Raw genomic sequence first — 23,292 nt, 5'->3', positions numbered from 1 at the left:
CAAATTTGCAAATCATATAACGTGTCACCAATAAAAAATAATAATGTTAGTCAATACTTGTAATAATCCAATCATCCACCACATTATATTGTTTACAAAATTTGGTCTCCCTAGCATTAGCCTTCAATGAATTAATGTGTATATGTCATTGCCAATACTATGTTTAATTTTGTCCTCATTCATTGTTTATACATATATATTAAGACTCGAAAGTATGATTATGTTTTTAGTCCTATATTGACATGGTAATGAAATAAGAAAAATGTCACATCCCGGCTCGGGCCCCCACCACATTCCGAGCTCGACTCCACCGTAGCACTATATTGTCCACTTTGGGCCCCGACCATGTCCTCACGGTTTTGTTTCTGGGAACTCACACGAAAACTTCCCAATGGGTCACCCATCATGGGAATGCTCTGGCCCCTTTCTCGCTTAACTTCGGAGTTCCTACAGAACCTGAAGCCAGTAAGCTCCCAAAAGGTCTCGTGCTAGGTAGAGATGAGAATATACATATAAGGCTTGCAAGATTCTCACCCCTGAGCGATGTGGGATCTTACAAAAAACACCTCACGATTCATATAAAAATAATTTAAAAGTTCAGATAAAGGGAAACAATCATCTATCTACCTAAGTCTAGAGTTTTTTGGTTCTCTTTTCTCAATGCAAAATAAATTAGTTTTTACGTGTTTCTAAATTGTTGAGTTTGAACTTTGAAGTGGTTTTCTAAGTATAATTTTATAGAAGTCTCATGTGTGAAAACGAATAATTTTTCTTATATGAAGTCAGAGCATGTTTTTAGCGTCGCCCTAGACCTTAAAAATCTCATGACCGGGTTTAAGTTTAAATAATATTGTATGTACTTAATAAAAACTTGGAAATGCCTACTTATGCAATATGTGATGTTGAAATCACACATCAATCGTGTTTTTGAGAAAAGAAGTGTTTAAATATATTAACCCCATTCCAACTAATACCAAAACATTTTGTGACAAAATCCCACACTTGATGAATTATGAAAGTGGTAGTTATCAAGTTGCAAACAATATCGGTGTTGTTGGAAGTGAGCCTTTGGTTAGTCTCTCTGATAATTTTATTTGGTATCAAAGCCAGGAAGCTGGCCTGTACATACTGCCACGTGATGGGTGGGTCCCCTTGGCCTCACATGATGATGGTGGGCCCTTGACCCAACGTGTTGGGTAAGTCGCTTCACGTGATTGTTGATGCGTGAATCTCCCACGTGTGACCCACTAATTGGGTTCCTTGAGAGGGCTTTTTTTTTTTTTTTTTAGAAAACCTTGACAGTACGATGGATTTTTATTGATATCGAAAAAATGGTACATCTCGTTAGGGGAAGGACATAAGCCTAACCCCTCATAATACAAGAAAAAAGGATAAAAAAAAAGTACATGAAAAGAAGGAGGTACATAAACCTTACCCTTCTAGAAATAAAAACAACAAAGATACAAGGAGAAGAGATGGGGAACATGAAACCTAACCCTTCTAAAGCCGAACCTAAGGGTCTAAACCTGCAAAACAGAACAAGCAACATCACAAGGTTAAGAAAAAAAAAGGAGACAAAACTGTATGTCGAGAGGTACATTCATTTGAGAAGCGGAAGCCTGGCAAACCAACAAAGCAGCACGAACCGCCATTGGAGGAGAATCATGACATACCAAAGTTGGAGAAGACAAGCCCATATTAGTAAAAGTGTCCGCAACTACATTGCCTTCGCGATATATGTGAGGCATAGAAAGTCATCTTCTGAATGCGGTCTAAGAAAGGAAATATTTAAATATCCTAACTTCACTCCAAATAATACTGAAGCCTTTTGTGATAAAACTTCACACCTGATGAATTTTTCATGTGGTAATTACGAAGTTGGAGATAATGTCGGTGTGGTTGGAAGTAGGCCTTTGGCCCATCTCTCTAATAATTCTACTTTGTATTTTAATGCTACAGATTTTTCAATTTTAGATTTGATTTTTTTCATAAGTATTTAGATCTTGCCATTCATTATCGTATTAACTAGTAATATGCCCGTATGATGTTGCAGGACTTAAATACATCAGCCTTAACTACATGAATAAGACACATTTAACCTGAAAAACATTCAACATAATCATGAACGAACAAAAAGGATAGATCTAGGAAATTATAAAAAGCATTGTAACCGTAGATCCAGAAAATTATAAAAAACCATCCAGTCAAGAGACAATATAATAGTTGACCAAGAATCTAAGATATACTTGACTTGCAATTCCATTATAATTTCACACACAAAAAAAGATCAAATTTTGATTGAAACATCAAACAAAACAATCTCATCTGTTACAAATTGGACCAACTAAATAAAGAATCTATCGATATGATTTTCAACCTAACTATAAAAAAGAGCTTTATAACAGCGCAATCAACATTATTTGAACTCAACTAAAAAGAAATTGATTGCATGTTATAAATTCAATTGGTAATTTAATTTTACTGATTAAAAAAAGTCGCAGAATATTGAAAATTACTAAACCCCATCACAACAAACCCAAACCCATACCTCCCTTTCCCGTTCCCTTCATCCCTTGCAGAAAATCCTCCCATCTCTCTGTCTGTGCAAATTGCAAAAAACAAACCCTAAACCAAATCCCTGAAATCCCTCGCCTAAATCCTCCCACATCTCTCTTAGACACCCTTATCTCTGACTTTGCAATGCCTAAACTAAATCTCCTAATCCTATCTTAGACCCCCCCTCATCTCTCTGCCAATCGCACAAACAAAAACCCAAACCTAATCATTCAAATCCCACCAAAACCTAATCCTTGAAATCCCACCCAAACCTAATCCCTAAAACCCCTTGTCTCAAACACCCAACACCTCTCTCCCTTAGATAGACCTAAACAAAGTGCCTCGTAGCATCGAATCGGCCTGCAACACCCCCGGGCGAGATTGAGACTACTTTTCATATTTTCATTTTAATGTACCAACAAGAAAACGATAGTATATTCCAAAATTAGCAGTTTACATTGAAATATAAATATTGTTTTCAAGAAATTAATACGATTGCAAATGTAATAGCTCCATACATAGTGAGGTAGGATAAATGATGGAAGACACATTGAAATTTGAGGTCCATAGGTTGAGAAGAGTCCATAGCATTGATCCATATATGGCTATCTTGCATAGATCTACAATTCAAGCTCCGAACAAAATATCAATTTATCAGCAATTGTGACATTCATTATTCCTAAAAAAAAGTTATTGATTTACAAATAAACAGATGAAAGTAATCGGAAAATAAATGTTTACCACATGCTGGATGAATCCGAACTCAAAATGATCACGATATTTTCCCGACGATGATCATAGAGAGATTGCTGCCTGTGACTTGTCCATCCCCTAAAAACAATTTCAGGAACTTATTTATTGGATAAATGTGTGTGTACCCAAGAACTATACTGAAACAACCACAAAGACAGTAAATATGATCGGCAACTAATAAAAATAATAATCGACTGGAAATCACATATAAACCCAAATGAACCTAAACCCACCAAGCAAAACTAAAAAACACGCTAAATAGACAATCAATCAAACAGAACCAGAAGGGGGTTCAGATAAATTTTTGGTTATTGTTTCTCTCTTTCATGCAAGTTTACATCAATAAAGGAAGCCACAGATTTTAACCTGTTTCCAACTTACAAACCGCATAATGATCAATTACCTAGAAAAAGGAAAAAGGAAAGTTGGCATTTGAAACTAACTCTGGCAAAATTGAAGAATAAAATATGCAAAATTTTTGCAGCAAAAAGTAAACGACACAGTTTGGGCAACAAAGAGCATAAAAAAGAACATAATTTCCAAGCAAGTAGAGTAATTGCAGAGCTATAAAATTTGTGCTAAGCTAAAACAGCTACCGGTTAAAGTATATACAAAGTTTTCTCAGGATTCAAATAGAAAAAACAATCAATCAAAAGACAAATTTTAAGGCTCAAAGGCACCTGCAGGGTGAAGTGCAATGAATTCGAAGATGGCGCAGGGTAGAAGGACCTTGTTTCAGAAAGGAAAGATGCCTAGGCGAGTGGGATGCTCCACCGATTCCACCATATTTAGAAGTTGCACAAAGAGAAGAAGAAGAACAAGAAAAAAGAGTCAGAGGAGGAGGTAGAGAACAAAGGCATTACCATATGAGTGCCTAACCCAAAAACAAAAAACTTAACATAGAATTATTGATGTCGTTGTACACCATTTTAAATGAAACTTAAAATTCATGACTACAACTTATTTTCTAGAGTCTCTAAACGGAAAGTTAACCACTGAATGTTTGAATAACCTGAAGAACTTCCTCGTGCACCACAAAGTTCCCAAAACCAATCCATTGACAACGATTCAAAGTGAAATAAAGTGAATCCAACATAGAAACTTCTATAATTTCACATGTTTCCTAAAATTACCCAGCTACGTGTTCATAAAAGGGGAAACTTTTTCTGAAGTCCAAGAGCAATATCAAAGTGCTATTTGCCCCAATTCAAGAAGCAGAAATCGCACTAATCCTAAATATCCATACAAAAATATCTTCATTTGAGCAATATCCCCCTAAATTTAGCATCCAATGTTTTCATACATTCATAAATTCATTGCTAACAGTTCGGACAGGAATTCCACTAGGAATGGTCCCTGGCTCAAGCACACAGCTCCCCGAGGAGTTAGCACTTTGGTTGGTTGTCGAGCTCTCGCTTGCTCGTCGGGCTGCAAGACGAGGACGAAGTTAGTTTTGAAAGGTGCCTTTGTCGAGCCTTAGGTGTAGGCCGTGAGGCTCGCCATCAAAACTAACTAAGTGATGAGGCGTGCCACTGCCATCTTTGTATAACAGATGTAGAATGAGTGTGTTTAAGCCGATTACTTGCACCCCAAGTTATTATGACTTCTCATTATCAAAGGATTGTCGTGGATGGGTTAAGTCCACATTAAGTTCTTTTCTATGCCTTGAGATCAAGGACTTTTGTTTATCTTGTATGCTTTAAAGGGTAGAAGTCCAGGTTTGATCAAAACATCAGTTTCATTTACTTTTATGATAGCAAAGGTACTAAGTGAACCAGATCTGAGAGTTAATGGAACTCTGAATCATTGAGAGACCGAAAATAACTTGCATATCTATTGAGGGATACATTATAACACCATATCTATTAATGGAAAGGCAAAAACAAAGAGAGTCGGGCGAGATTTCACCTTGTTGGGTAAGGTTAAAACGTCTTGTGGTCTCTTCTCTTGGCAGTTACAAAAGGATTGAGTGCTAAAGGGGATGACTGGGAAAGAGTTTATACATGAGAGATCGATACTACAACATTTAGGAAAAAGGTAGCAGAGCTTTTACATAGACAAAAGATGTCTTTCTAAGGAAGTTTAAGGCTAGAAGGGTGCAGAGTCTGGACAAAGCACGACTTTCTGGGTATTTGCTTGGCTAAGAGACAAGTTGTATGTTTGTTTGTTTGAATGGTTGAGTGTCCTCGTCTCTAGGCCCTCCTCCCCCTTTTATAGATGAATTAGCCCAGCTGTGTTGTTTCTGTTCTTGCCCGAAAGCAATTGAAAGATAGTGAGTCACCAGCCTTTTTACGTGTTTGTCATCCAAAAGCACTTTTGGGCCGAGAGTTGGTGATTTTCCATCGGTTGTCACTTCTTGTAAGCAATTGGCCCTTTGCATTAATGGGGAGCCGCCATAATATCTTAAGATGGATGATCTGGGCTTGATTTTGGGTTTCGGGCAAAACCTTCTTTATTAAACTCTCTTGGGCTTTCCTTCGTGAAAGCCCAAAGTTTAAATATTAACCCAAACACTAACAACAAAATATAATAAAATAAAATAAAATAAAGGTAAAAAATGGACCAACAGGACCTCTTGCATTCAAATTTTTGAACCCAAAAGTCAAATAATTTCAACAAAAAAATTGATATTTTGGATTTTCAATTTCATATCCTTTCAAGAAAATATAAAAAAACTAAATTTTTAACATTCCTAAAAATTTAAAATCCAATCTTTGGGAGAAATCTATGAGAGCATGCAGTTGTATCAGTCAAAATTTATTCCTTACCTTAACTAATTGGATTAACCAGCAGAGCTAATTATTATGTAATTACACATCTAGAGCTATCAGCTATCAACTAATTGGATTAAACAGAATGTTTGAATCTGAAACAGGAAAAGAAAATTAGAGAGAGAGAGAGAGAGAGAGAGAGAGAGAGAGCAAATGGTGCCTGAGGAGGATTTCGAGGAGGGGATCAACCACTTTCTTGTTGAACCAAATCGACACCCCATTACTACTCTCCGCCATCACAACCCCTTTACAAATTTCAACGATTAATTCTTATATTTTGTTTTTCAGTGAATGGATTTAGGGTTTGAAATTGAAAGGATTCAGGGTTTTTCTCAGGAAAAGAAAGCCTCTACTCAGACAAAACGATCTAAACAAATTTTACTGAGTTAATCGTTTTTTGGAAAAAGCGGAGACACACAAAGAACTCAAGATCGGAGAGCAAGGCAAGGAGAGGTTTGAGAGAAACAAAAGGGTTTGTGAGACAGAAACAGAAACGGAAAGAAGAGTCCAAAAGAGAGAGAGAGGTCGTGGTCCACGAAGAAAATATTCCAGCGCGTTGCGGCAGGAACCATTTACAAAACTATAAAGAAAAATCTAAGGAAAACTAATGAAAAGGGTTTGAAAACTTTGAGTTTTAACGATAAGGACAAAATAAAGCGTAAAGTGAATAGTACCATAATTGACTTTTTAGTGTAAAAATGTGGTTTTTCGTTAACGTGAACAGTACCGGGAACTTTTCGTTAAAGTTCCCAAAAATCTATTTAGAAAAGTATCTAAGTTGACAAAATAAATGAAACCATATCAAATGTTATGATATAAACTAAGAACCCCAAAGCTTAAGCAAAACCCACTCAACAATGTTGTAAAAAAAAAAAAAAAAGTCATTCATAATTTGAAATAATTCAAAATGGCAAGCAAGAAAACGCTCCAATTCAAAAAGCTCTGCAAGGTAGTGAAATTGCCCATGAATATCGCCACAAATTGTCGCTGGCCTTTCCACAGGCATGCAAATAAATAGTAATAAGTTCTTTTCGCGGCATCCAAGATACCATTCAAGACAGGGCTTAGCATCGTGGATGAACTAACCTATTTGTGTCCCTGAGCTCACTGCATGTCATATACACCCGACCAACTGGGCATAGGAGCATAATGAGAAAAATTTTCAGCACCACTCTGTACCTGAAAAATGGGGAAGGAACAAATTAAATCGTATCCTCACATAGAAGAAAATAATGCATGCATAATAGCCACATGGACATCGTGCATATAAATTGTTGTGGCGATAATTTGCAATAGAAAACGTAGTTATAAATAAGATATACGAAATACCAACATTGCAATGGTATATTTTTTTTCCATTCGATTGTACTGAAGCATGCATCTTAAATTAAGTACTACTTGAGGTCTCTATAATGAAATGTGAGATTGAATACACTCGAGGAAACTGAAAATTCAAATATGCACACACTCCATAGTGTATCTTCACAACCAAAAGAAACGTTTATATATATGACATTGTTTTTCCCCACTCAAATCGTCTTGAGAAAATTTGACTACATTGAGAATTAGCAAAAGAGCACTTTTTACTACCTAATTTACTAAGATCCACCAAATCCAAAAACTACAAAACTTTGATTAAAGAATCAAATAGAATAGCATGAGAAAGTTATTAAGACACCATATCTGAATTTTTTGCAGATAAAAACACCTGTATTTCACCTGATTTTCCATTGAAATACAGATGCTCGTATTTCACCAGTACATAGCTGCATGACATTTGTTGTCTTCTTCGGGTTCAAGATCCTTATATTGTCTGAGACGTGAAAGAATAAAAAATCGTATACAGTTTGATAAAGAAACATGTAATGTGATTATGTGACAACCATGCACTCATCTCTCAAAGAGATGAACAAAGATACCAAAAACAGAAAGGCAATATTAAGATAAACAGAGAGGCAATGTCACATTGTTTTGCAAGATCTTGAAAATTGGGGATTAGGTATTCAAAGTGCTAACAAAGACGTGCAAATGGTATTGAAATGCTAAAAGGGGCATTTTGAATAATTATATGATGCGACAGTTGATACGTACCTATTACATCGATTACTATGACTAAATAACGAGTCAATTTCATCATTATGCAGTAAAAAAACATAGGGCTAATGAATATGATCAATCATTCAAACATTCTTCCTTAAGTTATCCAATCTAGATGACAAAAATGGCTAATTTCGTCGAGCAATTAACCAGATTAGCTAACACTTCCTAAAGAGATGTTCTTCATGCTTCACATCTCCTAACTGGAGTTGTAATCAAATTCTAGCATAGTATCCCAAATGCTATTGAATTGGATGATGAAAATGCCGAATTTCTAAATAGCTCATCGTATACTTGTGATTTGTGAATGAAGGTATTGGATTGTTTTGTATTCATGAATAACGATCATATGGTTGACAATTATCGTGCTAAGTAATTATCAAATGCATGAAAATTAATTGAAAAATAAAGCATAACAATTAAGAAATTTATCTGTACTGCCTCATTCAACCGCCTCATTCCCTTTTCCCCTACTAAATAAAAAAGGGGATAAATTGAAAAAAATGAGAAATTAGGTTATCATCCTTCATTTTGCTACTCCATTGATTAAAATCCTATTCCTTTTCAGTTTTTGATTAAGGTCCTTGGGTATTAATAACATCATTAATGATTTCAATAATAAATTTTTTTTATTTCTAAATATATTCATTTAATGTTAAAAATGTTACAATTAGTATATTTATATTTATGACTAAATTTTTTATCATATATTTTTAGTTTTAGTTTGTACCCATTTTTAATTTGCAACCCTTTTTTAATTTGTACCAATTTTCTTTTTAGTTTTAATTTGTACCCATATATTAATTTCTTTTATTTGTGCCCATATTTTTTTAAAGTTTTATTTGTATTTGTACCCTTTTTTTTTAAATTTATTTGTACCCTTTTTTATTTTTCCAAATGTACCCATGCCTAATTATATGTACCCATTCATATATTTTTTTTCAAATTTGTAATCTTAAAATGTACCCTTTTTTTTAATATATAAAATCTATTCAATTTTTATATACCCATTCATTCTTAAATATAGCAATTTGTTATATGTAAAATGACACACCCCAACCTGAATCAGGGCATGCTAGCCGTCACGTGAGGGTGACGTAGCCATGTGCATAGTGCGGAAGCAATAATGATAATAGAGAATACGAATAAATGAAAACCAACACATTCTAGCACTTGTTAAGCCTCAAACGTGCTCATATACTACTTTCCCAGGAGATGTATGTGTATTTTTCCAATGAGGGACCTCGCAAGACTCAGAGTTTTAAGAGAAGCGGTGTCGGCCAGCATGGCTCGATTCGGGATCCTAGTGGACATTCCGGGTCGGGGTGTGTCATAAAATGTACCATTTAAAATATATAGTAACGTAAATATAAATAAATTATCACATTAATTTCAAGGACTTCGATCAAAAATTGAAAACCAACAAGGTTTCAATCAAAGAATATTCATAGCTAGGGACCGCATCCAAAGTCTCTCTTGAAAAAATATATGCTCTTAATCGAGAACTTCATCAAATAAACAACAATAAAATCTAATGTAATCTGTCAAAAATCAAAGAGAGTGATAAAAATCATTTGCTTGGCTATAAAAGTTAAATTTTTACAATAAATAGATTCACGTCCATTTTATGAGAAATCATGCAAAAGTAAATGTAAATGATAACGGAATCATGCATGCGAATAAGAAACACAAACATGCCAAAAAGAAAACCTATTATAGTGTGTCAAGTTACTTGCAACTGTTTTTTTTTTTTTTGGTGATTATCCATTTCACAATACTTTAAAAAAATTTCGTTTTTGCTGTGATTTTTAGGTTTGGGAAAAATAATACCATAAAATTTTAAAAACAATTACAAAAAAAGACAAAATAATGGCTTGTTAATGGCAAAATACACTCCTCAACGATGTATATGAACATGTGAGTTGAAAAATTGAAATATTCGACAACAAAAATAAAGAAGCAAAATCAAAAGAAAAGAAAGAGATACTCGCTCAAAAATAAAGATGTGTTAATACCAGGCTTCTTCTCCTCGGCATCCAGAATTCCATATTTGTCTCCATCTTCAACCTTCAACGTATTTAAAATACGAAATGGACAAAAACCCAGAAGAAATCATTACATAAAATAAAATTATCCAAGTCAAATTAAAGCATGGATAGAAAAGAAATGAAGGCAGTTTATTTCGACTTAATTAGAGACTTACTGAATAAGCTCGGAATCTATCTCACACTTCTCTTCAACTTCAACCCCTATCCTCATTGCCCCTGTAATATTGTACACATAAAGAAAAAGAAATCGACTTTAGAACTTGCATTGATACATATCTTGTGTGAGTAGGTCTTTCCTGCGTTTCCCCAACCATCCATATCAAAGAAATGAAAAAGAAGAAAATCACCCATATATATAATACTTTAAGTTTAAATGCATCCCAATTTTGGGTTCCAACATCACAGAAAGAATGTCTTATACATAATTAACAGTACACATGGCATCGGTCCATCCATCCATTCGTATTAATAGTTATTGTCTGCACAAACCTCAATTACCTTACAATCTATCATCAATGACATATAGTTCGTACAAAATAGGACATCATGACCTCTCTTTGGCCAGCAACAGTTTTTCCAAAATGAAAATCAACTATTACTGATGGGTCCATCTGGGCAATTCATTGAATTCACAGACCTGAAAATTTCACCAATTTATTGAATTTACATACAAATGGGAGAAGTACAAAAACAAAGCCAATGACAGAAATTATACCATAAAAATTACACTACGAAAAATTTAGAGACCAAAATCCTTGTTAACAGAATTTATTCACATTAAAAGACACCCTTTCTATTAAAAAAACTATCATATTTAAACTCTGATATCATATGATAAACTTTTAATTAAACTCACAATCTCAAGAAGTCGAAACCATGTTAAGTAAAAAGAAACAAATTGAAAAAAATTAAGATGTAAATATTGATAAGAATAACAAAAGTGGCAATACTGAGACAAATAGGACAATGAAATATCGGAACCAGCAGTAACAAATAGAATTAAGAAAAAAAAAAGGGTTCCGACTGCCCATTTGAGGTTTGGGTTAGTTTGGTCGGGTTCCGGCCGGCTAAAGCTAGAGACTTGAGAGGGGATGTGGGTGTGTTGAGAAATAGGACAGATCGGATTGGGAATATTAGGGTTTTGATGGAGAAGAAGATGAGGAAGGGGAGAGAAACCCTAGACCCACCTCTGTCACTCTGCAAACTGCCCTTAACCCACTCTTATTGAGATCGACGGAACACCCTTTCTAAACTTCCGAGAAAATACAAACAGTACCTCCAAAAACACTTAATTTGCATGGTTCACAACATAAAGGGTATAGATGCACCAATTTCACTCTTAAATTCAAAAGAGGAAAAAATTAGGATTAGAGTTTGATGGTTCTCACCCAAATTTGGTTGCTATCGAGCACACTCATAGCCATTCAAGTTCGCGCATCCTTAAACGATCACCACCCAGAGAAAGGCTAAACATGCAACACAAAAGCAGAAAAGCAATGAACATTCTAAACAGACAATGATGTAATATATTCTGTCGTTTAAACTTATACTTATTTTTGACAATCCAGTCATTTGCACCCTGATTAAAATGAGCGTCAAGTATAAGCAGATAGCCACACACAAAAGTGAATTATCTATTTTAAAAATGAAAGAAATGGGTGCAGAATGGCGGATCAGATACACCCACGTTGATGCGCCCGTGAACCACACAGATATAATCTGTTGAGTTATCTTAACTTGGATCATTTTCGGAAATAATCATCATCCTCTTCTCTTCAGGGGAAGTGGCTACCATCAATCCATACACAAAGACTTTCTTCGTTTTGCCTGCTCTAAATGCATGGCTTGTTGAGAATTAAGCTGCCTCCTAGCTTTAGAGTTATCCTGCAGAAGCTAAACCTGCAGATGAAATCGAAAGGGAGCTGAGAAATGTGAAGAAATGAAGACCTTCCTAAATTAGAAGGAGCCATTAAAATTCAACGGCTAGTTTCTTTTTCTAGTTTTAGAAAGATTACAGCTGGTGTTTTTGTCTTTTTAATTGTACTAAGCTTTCCCATCTTCTTCCAAGTGGATGGATGATATCCTCCGATGACCATTAATGGCCGGAGAGGAGTTCTAGGTCCCTATATGTAGGATCTGTTTTTAGACCAGCTGTGATAAATATAGTCCTTGTAATTTTTCTTTTCTTCTTCATATATGAAAAATACACAGACTCTTGCTCTTCCTTTTCTCTCTAGAAAAACACAGATTTCTTCAAACCTTTTATTAAAAGTTTCAATCTTTATCAACCTCAACCAACATGCCTGGTACCATTTCAAACATGGTATCTGAGCACTAGGTCTGATTCCGAAGAAAGGGCGTGATACTGTGAGAGAGATCCATTAAAAAAAAAATTCAGAAAACCTTAAAGGTGGTACCTTTATAACCATTTGAGCTGTGTTACCTGAGAAGATGGCTGGATCAAGCTCCTCCGGTGGTGATTTACGAACACCACAATTTAATGGCTCAAACTACGATTTTTGGGCATTGAAAATGGAAACCATTCTCATAGCCTACGATCTATGGGATGTGGTAGAACTCGGAGTACGACCGCAGCAGATTCCCGAGGAGGAAGAAGGCTCTGGAGATGAAGAAAGTGAGGCTGAGCAAACTCCAGTGGAAGCACCCACCATCTCCAGAGAAGACAAAATCAAAAACGCCAAGGCGCTGAGTCTCATTCAAGGAGCCATAGCAGATGAGCTCTTCCCTCGCATCAGAAATGAAAAGACTGCTAAAGGAGCTTGGGAAATCCTGAGAAGAGAGTTCAGAGGAGATAAAAAGGTAAGAGCTGTGAAATTACAAGCCATTAGAGCTGATTTTGAATATTTAAGGATGAATGATGTTGAATCTCTGGATGACTACTTGGCTCGGTTTTTTGAGATAGTCAACAACTTGAAATCTCTAGGAGAAGATGTAACAGAGAAAAGAATTGTTCAAAAGTTGTTGATGAGTCTAAGTAGGAGATATAAGTCCATAGTGTCAATCATTGAAAAAACCAGAGATCTAGACACTATTAGAGTTGAGGAAGTCTTAGCTTCAGTGAAAGTCTATGATAAAAGAGAAGACTTGCATGATGAAAGAGAGAAATACACAGGTACTGAGAGGGCTTTCAGCTAAAGTTGGAGGAAATGGAAATGGCACTGGAAGTGTTAAAGGGTCTCAGTATAAGACAAATCCAAAATGGGGTCAGTATAAGAAGGGTAAGAATTGGTCTCATAACAACTGGAATAATGGCAGTGGTAGTGGCTGGAACAACAAATTTACTGCACACAACAAACAACCAAGTGGCAGCCAAGGAAATGTGAAACCGATATGTCAAGTATGTGACAAATACCATTTTGGTATATGCAGATATAAAGGAAAACCCAAGTGTGGAAGGTGCAATTGATTTGGTCACTTAACTAAGGATTGTGACAATGGTAAACAAGTTGCAAACTGTGCAAAGGAAGAAGATGCAGTCACAGCAACCATGTTCTATGCTTGTCATGCAAGTAAAATTGCATCAAGCAAGTCTGTGTGGTTTGTGGATAGTGCATGCAACAACCACATGACCTCTCAAGAGTCTTTATTGATTAATCTTGATAAGTCAGTGACCTGCAAAGTAAAAATGGGCACTGGAGACCTTGTTCAAGCCACAGGAAAAGGGACACTTGTAGTTGAGACACGGAAAGGGAGAAGGTACATAAATGAAGTGTTGTTAGTTCCTGGATTAGATGAAAATCTGCTGAGCATAGGGCAAATGATGGAGCATGGGTACTACATTCTATTTGGAGGAAACTATGCATTAATATGTGATGATAGTAGTCTTGATAATGTTGTTGCTAAAGTTGCAATGACTGGAAATAGATGTTTCCCATTGTCCATGGAATCTGTCAACTCAGTGGCAAGGAAAGCAGCAATACAAGAAGATCCATGGGTTTGGCATAGAAGATTGGGCCATTTGAACTTTACTAGCATGAAGAAAATGCAGCCAACACAAATGGTGTTGGGTTTACCTGATTTCTCAGAAAAAGAAGGAGTATGTGAAAGCTGTGTGTATGGTAAAAGTCACAGAGAACCATTTGAGAATGAGAAACCTTGGAGAGCAAACAATCCACTTGAATTGGTGCACACGGATGTATGTGGTCCAATGCAAAATGTGTCCATTGGAGGGAACAAATACTTCATCACATTCATTGATGATTTCTCAAGGATGTGTTGGGTATATTTCCTCAGAAACAAGTCAGATGTGATAAATGTGTTCAAAAAATTCAAAGCATTTGTTGAACTTCAAAGTGGATTCAAATTGAAGAAACTAAGAAGTGACAGAGGTGGAGAATACACCTCACATGAATTCCTTGAGTATTGCAGTGATCTTGGCATGGAGAGGCAGCTGACTATTGCCTACTCACCTCAGCAAAATGGGGTTGCTGAAAGAAGAAATATAACCATTGGAGAAATGGCAAGATCAATGATGTCTGAGAAGAAAATTCCTATCAAGTTTTGGGCTGAAGCAGTTGGCACTGCAGTGTATCTGCAAAATAGGTGTTATACCACTGCAGTCTCAGACAAAACACCATTTGAAGCTTTCACAAGGAGAAAACCAGGTGTAAAACATCTGAGAGTGTTTGGAAGTATTTGTTACAGTCACATTCCATCAAATCTTAGACAGAAATTTGATGACAAAGCAAGCAAGGGAATCTTTATGGGGTATGGCAGTTGTGAGAAAGGCTACAGGATCTATAATCTTCAAACTAAGAAGATCATACTCTCAAGAAGTGTTGTATTCGATGAGAACAAGTCCTGGAATTGGGAAAGCAAGCAAGATGAAACTGTCTACATGCCTCTCACCATTGGAAATGAAAATTCTGAGATAATCGAAACTGAAGAATCCCCTCATGAAACTCACAGCATTGACTCTCCAAATCTCACTCAATTAGTCTTAGATGATGAACATGTCCCTGGAAACAACATAGTCACTACCAGTCAAGGTTCAACACCAAGCAATACACCAGTAAAGGTGAGAAGCTTGGAAGACATCTATGCAAGATGTCATATGACCATTATTGAACCTGAAACCTATCATGAAGCTATTAAAGACAAAGCATGGAAGGAAGCAATGAATGCTGAAATTGAAACTATTGAAAAGAATGGAACTTGGGAGCTGGTGGAAAGACCTGCAAACAAACCAGTCATAGGAGTCAAATGGGTGTTCAAAACCAAGTTGAATCTGGATGGAACAGTTCAAAAACACAAGGCTAGGCTTGTGGCAAAAGGGTATGCTCAGAAAGCTAGTATTGACTATAATGAAACCTTTGCCCCAGTAGCAAGGTTAGATACAATTAGAACCTTGATTGCACTTGCAGCACAAAAGGGTTGGAAGTTGTTCCAATTAGATGTTAAGTCAGCCTTCTTGAATGGAGTACTTGAGGAGGAGGTTTACACTGAGCAACCAAAGGGTTTTGAAGTTGAAAATGCAAGTCACAAGGTTTATAAGTTAAAGAATGCTCTCTATGGTTTGAAGCAGACTCCTAGAGCCTGGTACAGTGAGATTGACACATATCTCACTAGTTGCAATTTCAAAAGAAGCACCAGTGAGGCTACCTTATATACCAGAACTGATGAAGAAGGAAAACTGATCATTGTCTCTATATATGTTGATGATATAGTGTACACTGGAAGCAGCAATACATTGCTCAGTGAGTTTAAAAAAGACATGATGCAGAAGTATGAGATGACTGATTTAGGACTCTTACATCATTTCTTGGGAATGTGAGTTCTACAAACTGATAAAGGGGTATTTATTCATCAAAGCAAATATGCAAAGTCCTTACTTGTAAAGTTTGGTCTGGAGGATTGTAAGTCAGTGACAATTCCTCTACCCACGGGTGAGAAACTGAAGAAAGTTGATGGAAGTGAGTTGGCTGATGAAGGTTTGTTCAGGAAAATAGTTGGCAGTCTGTTATATTTAACTGCAACTAGGCCTGACATAATGTATGCAGCCAGTTTGCTATCAAGATTCATGCATGGTCCCACGAAGAAGCACATGGGAATAGGGGTGGATTTTTTTGCCAAATTGTCGTGCCAACCGAATTACCAACCGTGCCATACCGATTTTGTGCCAAATTTTTTGTACCAATCGGTAATGGTACGGTATTGTACCATATCGAAATTTCATGGTACGGTATTGGTAATGGATACCATTACCACGATATTACCGTACCATACCGAAAATACAATATAATATATCATTTATAAATTATATAATGGATAATTATATAACACATATTTATAATATTCCAATAATTTGAAAATAAAACCCTACTTATATTAGCATTGTTGTTGGTGACTTTGATATCTTGAAATTGTGGAAATCAAACACAAAAGAGTTCCTGCTTCTTTCACAAATAGCCAAAATATCTTTGTAACCCCCACTTCTATTGTTGCTATTGAAAATGCATTTAGCCTAGGGAGGAGGGTTGTGGACCCTTTAGGGTATCCTTGACTCCTAAAATAATGGAGGCACTAGTTTGTATACTAGTGGTTGGCTTAGGGCAGATGAAGTAAACTTCTACAAGGAACCAACGGAAGATATGCTTCAATTTTACAAGGAAATGGAAGACGAGAAAACAAGAAAGATATGCTTTAATTTTTTCAGTAAATTTGTTATTAAATGGTTTTCAACTTTAATTCTTCTTACTACTAATTAATATGTTTTCTTTGTTTGTAATGTAGGCTTGACACAAACTCAATCTTCTACAAGTTCAATGCCTCCTCCAAAAGCTTCGACATCTCAAGCTTGAATAACTGATCAATGAATTCTTCTTTTTGAAGTTTACTTCCAATTTTCATTTGGTTTGAAACTTTAATTTCTATTTGGATTGTTAACTTCTATTTGTTTTGGTTCGTAACTTTTATTTGGATTTTAAGCTTAATTTTCATGATGAATCTTGATGCATCATTTGAATTATTATGTGTGTGAATTGTGAATGATGAATTTAATCTATAATGTATGAGATAAAGGTACAAAAAAAAAAACATATTTTGTCCCAAAACAAAATGGCAATTACCATTGCCATACCATGCCAACCGAACTTTTGGCAATACCGAACTTCGGTATACTGAAAGTTTGGTATGGTAATGGTAATAGATTTTACCAAACCGAAAGTTTGGTACGGTAATTGGTACAAGGGTTTTGGTACGGTAACCGTACCGAACCCACCCCTACATGGGAATAGCTAAAAGAGTTCTCAGATGCATTCAAGGTACTCTCGGCTATGGCATTGAATTTACAAGGGACAAGGATGCTGTTTTGATTGGATTTTGTGACTCAGATTGGGCTGGCAGTGAAGATGACAGTAGGAGCACATCTGGGTATGCATTCAGTTTTGGTAGTGGTACATTTTCATGGGCCTCAGTCAAGCAAAACACAGTTGCATTGTCAACTGCAGAAGCAGAGTATGTCTCAGCAGCTGAGGCAACAGCTCAAGCTATCTGGCTAAGATTTGTGTTGGATGATTTTGGTGAAATGCAAACTTAAGCAACACCATTGTTTTGTGACAACATGTCAGCAATATCAATGGTCAAAAATCCAGTCTTTCATCAGAGAACCAGACATATAAACAGGAAATATCATTTTATTCGGGAAGCATTGCAGCAAGGATCCATTAATGTGGAATATTGCAGGAGTGAAGAACAGTTGGCAGATATATTTACAAAAGCTTTGCCTAAAGATCGATTCAATTACTTGAGGATGAAGTTAGGAGTGAAGCCAGTAAGCAGCTTAGGAGAGGCTGTTGAGAATTAAGCTGCCTCCTAGCTTTAGAGTTATCCTGCAGAAGCTAAACCTGCAGATGAAATCGAAAGGGAGCTGAGAAATGTGAAGAAATGAAGACCTTACTAAATTAGAAGGAGCCATTAAAATTCAACGGCTAGTTTCTTTTTCTAGTTTTAGAAAGATTACAGCTGGTGTTTTTGTCTTTTTAATTGTACTAAGCTTTCCCATCTTCTTCCAAGTGGATGGATGATATCCTCCGATGACCATTAATGGCCGGAGAGGAGTTCTAGGTCCCTATATGTAGGATCTGTTTTTAGACCAGCTGTGATAAATATAGTCCTTGTAATTTTTCTTTTCTTCTTCATATATGAAAAATACACAGACTCTTGCTCTTCCTTTTCTCTCTAGAAAAACACAGATTTCTTCAAACCTTTTATTAAAAGTTTCAATCTTTATCAACCTCAACCAACATGCCTGGTACCATTTCAAACATGGCTTACCACCTGCCCACCCGCCCAAGGGTCCAAGCAGAACACCAAAAGCCTAAATCGAGGTGTGCTCACCAGAGATATACCTTTTCCACATGCATTAACGGAACCAAAGCACACGTTGGCGGTAGGGGAATTGTTAAATGTATCCAACAATCGATGCGAACGATCCGAGGATAGATCTAACAATCCCTACATTGTCAGAGTGTTTTTTGCTCCATTAAAGTATGTGGAGACGGTCGATAGTCGGTGGGGGGCATCCCACCTCATACTTTCAGATGTTCCACTTAACCCTTGGGTGAGCAGGCAAGCTATTGGCTGTGCGTTCTAACTTCTAAGCAGGCGAAAAGAAGATGGTCCATTTGCATATTGGCAGCAGCCAATTCACCTGAAAAGAGAGGTAATAACAGTTGCTTCGAGAAAAAAACAAATTGCAAAACCACGGTTTAAATCGAACAATTACCGTGGTTACCGAAATTTTTAAGTGGAGACCCTCGAGGCAAATGACAACTATAATCCCTCCTTCAAGAGTCCAGCATCGAGGCAGAACATAAATATGAAATCCGAAAAGGTGGTGTCATCTGGAAAGAACACATGAAGACGTCAACAACAAAGAGGTGCATGTATGTTTTTTTTAGGCAAACAAAATAATATTACAACATGATACTTGATTAACACTCCTCTCGAACTTGACTCTGCAGACCCTAACTTTTATCTGGAAACACATAAAAACTACAAAATCACAACTCGCTTATACTGGATCAATGTTTCGCTTTGAAATCTCTATTTTAGACTTAGTATTGAGAAACAAAAAGTCTTATATGCAAAAGATAACTCATTCATCACAAAGCAACAATACATTTACAGTAACTATTTAAATCAGAACAAATGATTATCATGAATTGCAGCATTAGCATTCTAATTAGAAACTTGTGGCCATAAAGTTGAACATTTCATGACCGTGTTTGATCACATTAGACAATCTAATTATCCATAATTACCTTACCAGAAGCTTGAATTTCTCTGGTAGTCATATCCAAAGCAAGTGCATAACCTTACACCATCCGATTTTTGCTAATCAAATTTAAACTTAATCAAATCAGTAATAGCAACATTATATTAAAACTAAATCATTAGCAGTGGCATTATTAACTGATTAATTAAATTAAATCATTAACAGCAACACTATTAACTGATTAATTAACTTACCTTTAAAAAAAATGGTTAATGCTAATAATCTCACCCCATTGTCCTATTTTCCCACCCATATTTTAATAAAAATCTCAAAAGTATTAATAACGTGTTTATAATTTTATAAAAAGACTTTTAAACCCCTATCCCATTTCTCCCCCATCGTCTCTCTCCATCCCCGTTTCTCTGTTCCGTTTCATCTCTCTCTTCTCGGCTTCTGCACCGACCACCATGGCCGGAAAACGCAGCAAAGTTGTGGTGGTGGAGGAAGGGCAAGAGGAGTGCTCCTCTCTTCTGGGGCAAGTCACTTCTCGTTTGGGGCTTAAATTTCAATTTCCATTGAATTTGAATGGTTATGGAGACTGAGAGCGTCATTACAGCGGTAATTAACATTTTAATTTTTTTTTTATTACCTCAAACTTCATTGCTTGATAGTTCCTACAAGTGCAAGTGACTTGTTGCAGTAGTACAAAATCTAGAGATACATTGCTTGTGGACAAGATTGAGAAAATGGTATTGGAATCTGGGGTTTTGGGTTGGTTAATTGATGCATTTTGCTGCCAAAGGAAGTTCTGGGAGAGACTGGAGGTGTAAACAAGATAACGATGGTGTGGTGATGGTGCTGCGATAAAGGTTATTTTTGGAATAATAAAGGGTGGGAAAATAAGATTTTAATTTTTTTTTAATTTTTATATTGGGTGAGATTATAATGGGGTGAAGAAATAAGACAATGGGGTGAGTCTAGTAGCACTCATTAACAAACAACAGTAACAAAAATTACAAATTTACCAGCGACATAATCCATGGTGGTGGACTACGGAACATTGTGAGGTTTCTGAGGGATGATCGCCGCCAGCTCCACCCCATGGTCCAATGACAACAGAGGGTGAGGGACAATCAGCATAATGTAAAATTATTTAAACAATTAATCCACATTGAAAAGCATACATTATAAATCCAAACCAAATTACATCATCCAAGAGAATTTTTTTTATACCTTTGTTATTGTGTCTTTAAATTGATTTCAGCAAAACTTGTTTCTTTTTCCATAGTTTGTGGAGCTCAAATTTTTCGGAAACCTACAATCATTACACAACGTTGTCACATCATAAGTGTAGAAGAAATCATCGCTACCAGAATTTATAAAGACCAAAACAGTTAGCACCCAAAAATAACTTTGATTAACAAAGACCAATTTGCCAACAAAAGTTGAACAGGACATACGCAGAAAATTTCCTTAATTTTTACCATTCTTAAAAATAGGACCTAACTTTAACTAAGACCCAAATTTTATTGAAGGATCGTGTTAAGCTAAGCAGCAAATTATAAATTATTAATCTTGTTCTTAATTATAGTAATTTAGAAAACAACCGATACAAAAAAAAAATCACAAAGCTTAATAAAAACTCTGAAGAAAAAAAAGTTTTAAACACAACACCTGCAGATGACCCTATAATTTGGCTAATTTACAAACGCTTAACGTGCTCAGCAGATGTTTAACTCTTCAGTAGTATATAAATTGAAACTAATAAGACCATCTCTAACTTTTCAGAAATATTTAAACTGAAATGAATTGATATTTTTTTCTATACACTGATAATTCAAGGTTTGCTATAGAAAAAAAAAATCTATAATTTAAGCTTCAAAATGCATTACAAAATCAATTAATCCAAAGCAAGCAAGCTGACGATAACAATTTGATTAGCTTTGGAAATCTCTTTGCTTTATCACTTCATGATACTAAATTTTTCAAGCCGTCTTCTCTCACTCTCTAAAATGCCTTTTTTTTCAAGCAACTGGCCTAGAAAAGACTAAAACCCAAATGCATGGGGTAGAATTTCACCCATAATATTGGGAAAACTAAATAAACAAATAAAATTAAAAGATAAGTGCATGAAAAATCAAATCTTTCACTCCTGTAAAATGAAAGCAACTTTTTTGGTTGTTTCTAGGCCCCTGATTTATCGTATTTTTTGTATTATCGAGACTAATGAAACTACCAATTACCCTTGAGTTGACTTTCATTGACCGTCTTGTCGAAACACGTATTTCTAATTTTAGTAATTTATTCTTATTGTATGCATCGCCACGAACGCGTGGTCGTGAATGGATTCAAATTTGGAATTATAATGAAGATTTTACGTTACGAAACTTCGAACGTTTTTCGGATATTTTGCGTTTCATCTTTAGTGGTTTTAATTTGTGAGCCCATGGAACCCACTTGGGATTTTTGTTCCCTTTTTCTTTCCCCTTTACCCGTAAGTCCCTCTCCCCTTTTTCTTTCTGTCAACCTCACTCTCTCTCTATCATTTTCTCTTTCTCAAACTCTCTACACTTCCGACCCTCTCTAGAACCACCCTCTTCAAGGGTTTTTTCACACAAACAAACAACACAACAACGAAAACAACATCCCCACCATCACCTTGGTGAACTCAAAATAGAAGGAGAACCCTCTAAACCCTTCCAAACTCGCTGCACAATGCATTCATTGTTCACCGAGTTTTCCGATGAGTTTTCACATTCTCCGGCGAAGGTAAGCCTCAAACCTCATCCAAAAGTTGTAGATCGTGTCTTGGTATAGGTTTGGCAGTAGTTTTGAGAAGTTTTGGTGATGTTTGGATGTAGGAATCTCACGGTGAAAGCTTCCCCAGTTTTTCGACAAGCACCACCACTTTCGAGGCGTTTTACGGCCAAACCACGATGAGATAGCCATCGTGCAAAGTACCATTCTCTTTGTCTCATCGTGAAGTATGATTTTTGTTTTTGAATCACTTGATTTCGTTGAATATTGAAGAAGTTATGAACGTTTAAAGTTTACCTATATTCGGCGAGTTTTTCAGTCTTCCCACGGACTAGTCACTTTTCAGGCCATTTTCCAACCATCTTCAGTAACCATTGGGATTCCAAATAGGTACAATCTTGTTCTACACTTTCCTAGCTTCATTTTGATATATTATGGGTCGAATTTGGTTAAGAAATGAGTTTGATACGAAGCTTTGAAAATTGCCCAAACTTCCGGCCAAAAACCCAGTTTCGGATGGGATTTCCAGTGACCGGGTTGTCCCGACCCATTTACCTTTATCCCGACCCAGTTGCCCCGACCCGTTGACAGTTGACCTTACCCATTGACCGTTGACCTGATCCCATGACTTTATGACCATTGACAGGTCAACATTGACTTTTAGGTTGACTATTTTGAGTTTCGACCCGGATCCTTCCTAAACTAATTTCGACGTCCTGATTCCAAATCCACGCTCCATTTTCCCAAATTCGATCATTTAAGTAGAGTTTTATTAATTGGTCATTTTATGTGCTTATATGCGTTTTTCAGTGGCATTTCCGTCTTCTATAGTTTGCATGACTCTTCGATAACGGAATAAGGTGAGTGAACTCCTTCCAAAATGCATTATTTTACTACTAGAAATGCATACATGAAAAGAATGATTTTATACGCTTTATGAAATATCATGCTTTACTAAGATATTTATGATATGATATTTGAGCTATTGAGCTCCGATGAGAAATATTTTGGAAAGATAATGTTCATGATTTTATGTGCTTAGTGGTTATTCGTTGTAACATCCCACATCGCC

The 23,292-nt window shown here is 36.1% G+C and overlaps 2 protein-coding genes and 1 long non-coding RNA gene across 6 annotated transcripts; 2 read left to right on the top strand and 1 right to left on the bottom strand.

The window, feature by feature from the left end:
* Window positions 1–3,022: 3,022 nt before the first annotated feature.
* LOC103401227 (uncharacterized) lies at window positions 3,023–12,205 on the bottom strand. Of its 4 annotated transcripts, none has more exons than XR_003771681.2 (8): window positions 11,963–12,205; window positions 11,614–11,691; window positions 10,381–10,441; window positions 10,193–10,244; window positions 7,789–7,893; window positions 7,167–7,259; window positions 3,298–3,387; window positions 3,023–3,176 (listed from the first exon to the last, which is right to left on the bottom strand). It is a non-coding gene; the product is annotated as an uncharacterized lncRNA (long non-coding RNA). The 4 variants fall into 4 exon arrangements; XR_011582986.1 differs by having other exon boundaries at window positions 7,800–7,893; window positions 11,913–12,203; XR_011582985.1 differs by having other exon boundaries at window positions 3,023–3,188; window positions 7,800–7,893; window positions 11,963–12,201.
* A 228-nt stretch (window positions 12,206–12,433) lies between these two features.
* LOC114825992 (uncharacterized) lies at window positions 12,434–18,368 on the top strand. The gene is made up of 2 exons (XM_029105490.2): window positions 12,434–13,045; window positions 16,979–18,368. Exons 1-2 carry the CDS (start codon window positions 12,677–12,679, stop codon window positions 16,982–16,984), a joined length of 375 nt encoding a protein of 124 aa, XP_028961323.1. The 5' UTR covers window positions 12,434–12,676; the 3' UTR covers window positions 16,985–18,368.
* On the top strand, window positions 17,472–17,783 carry LOC139197637 (secreted RxLR effector protein 161-like). Its single transcript, XM_070825572.1, has one exon. It carries the CDS (start codon window positions 17,472–17,474, stop codon window positions 17,781–17,783), a length of 312 nt encoding a protein of 103 aa, XP_070681673.1.
* Window positions 18,369–23,292: the final 4,924 nt, after the last annotated feature.

This window comes from Malus domestica, chromosome 07 (genome assembly GCF_042453785.1).
Source record: "Malus domestica chromosome 07, GDT2T_hap1".
Classification (NCBI taxonomy): domain Eukaryota; kingdom Viridiplantae; phylum Streptophyta; class Magnoliopsida; order Rosales; family Rosaceae; genus Malus; species Malus domestica.
This window is presented reverse-complemented; position numbering and strand designations above follow the sequence as displayed.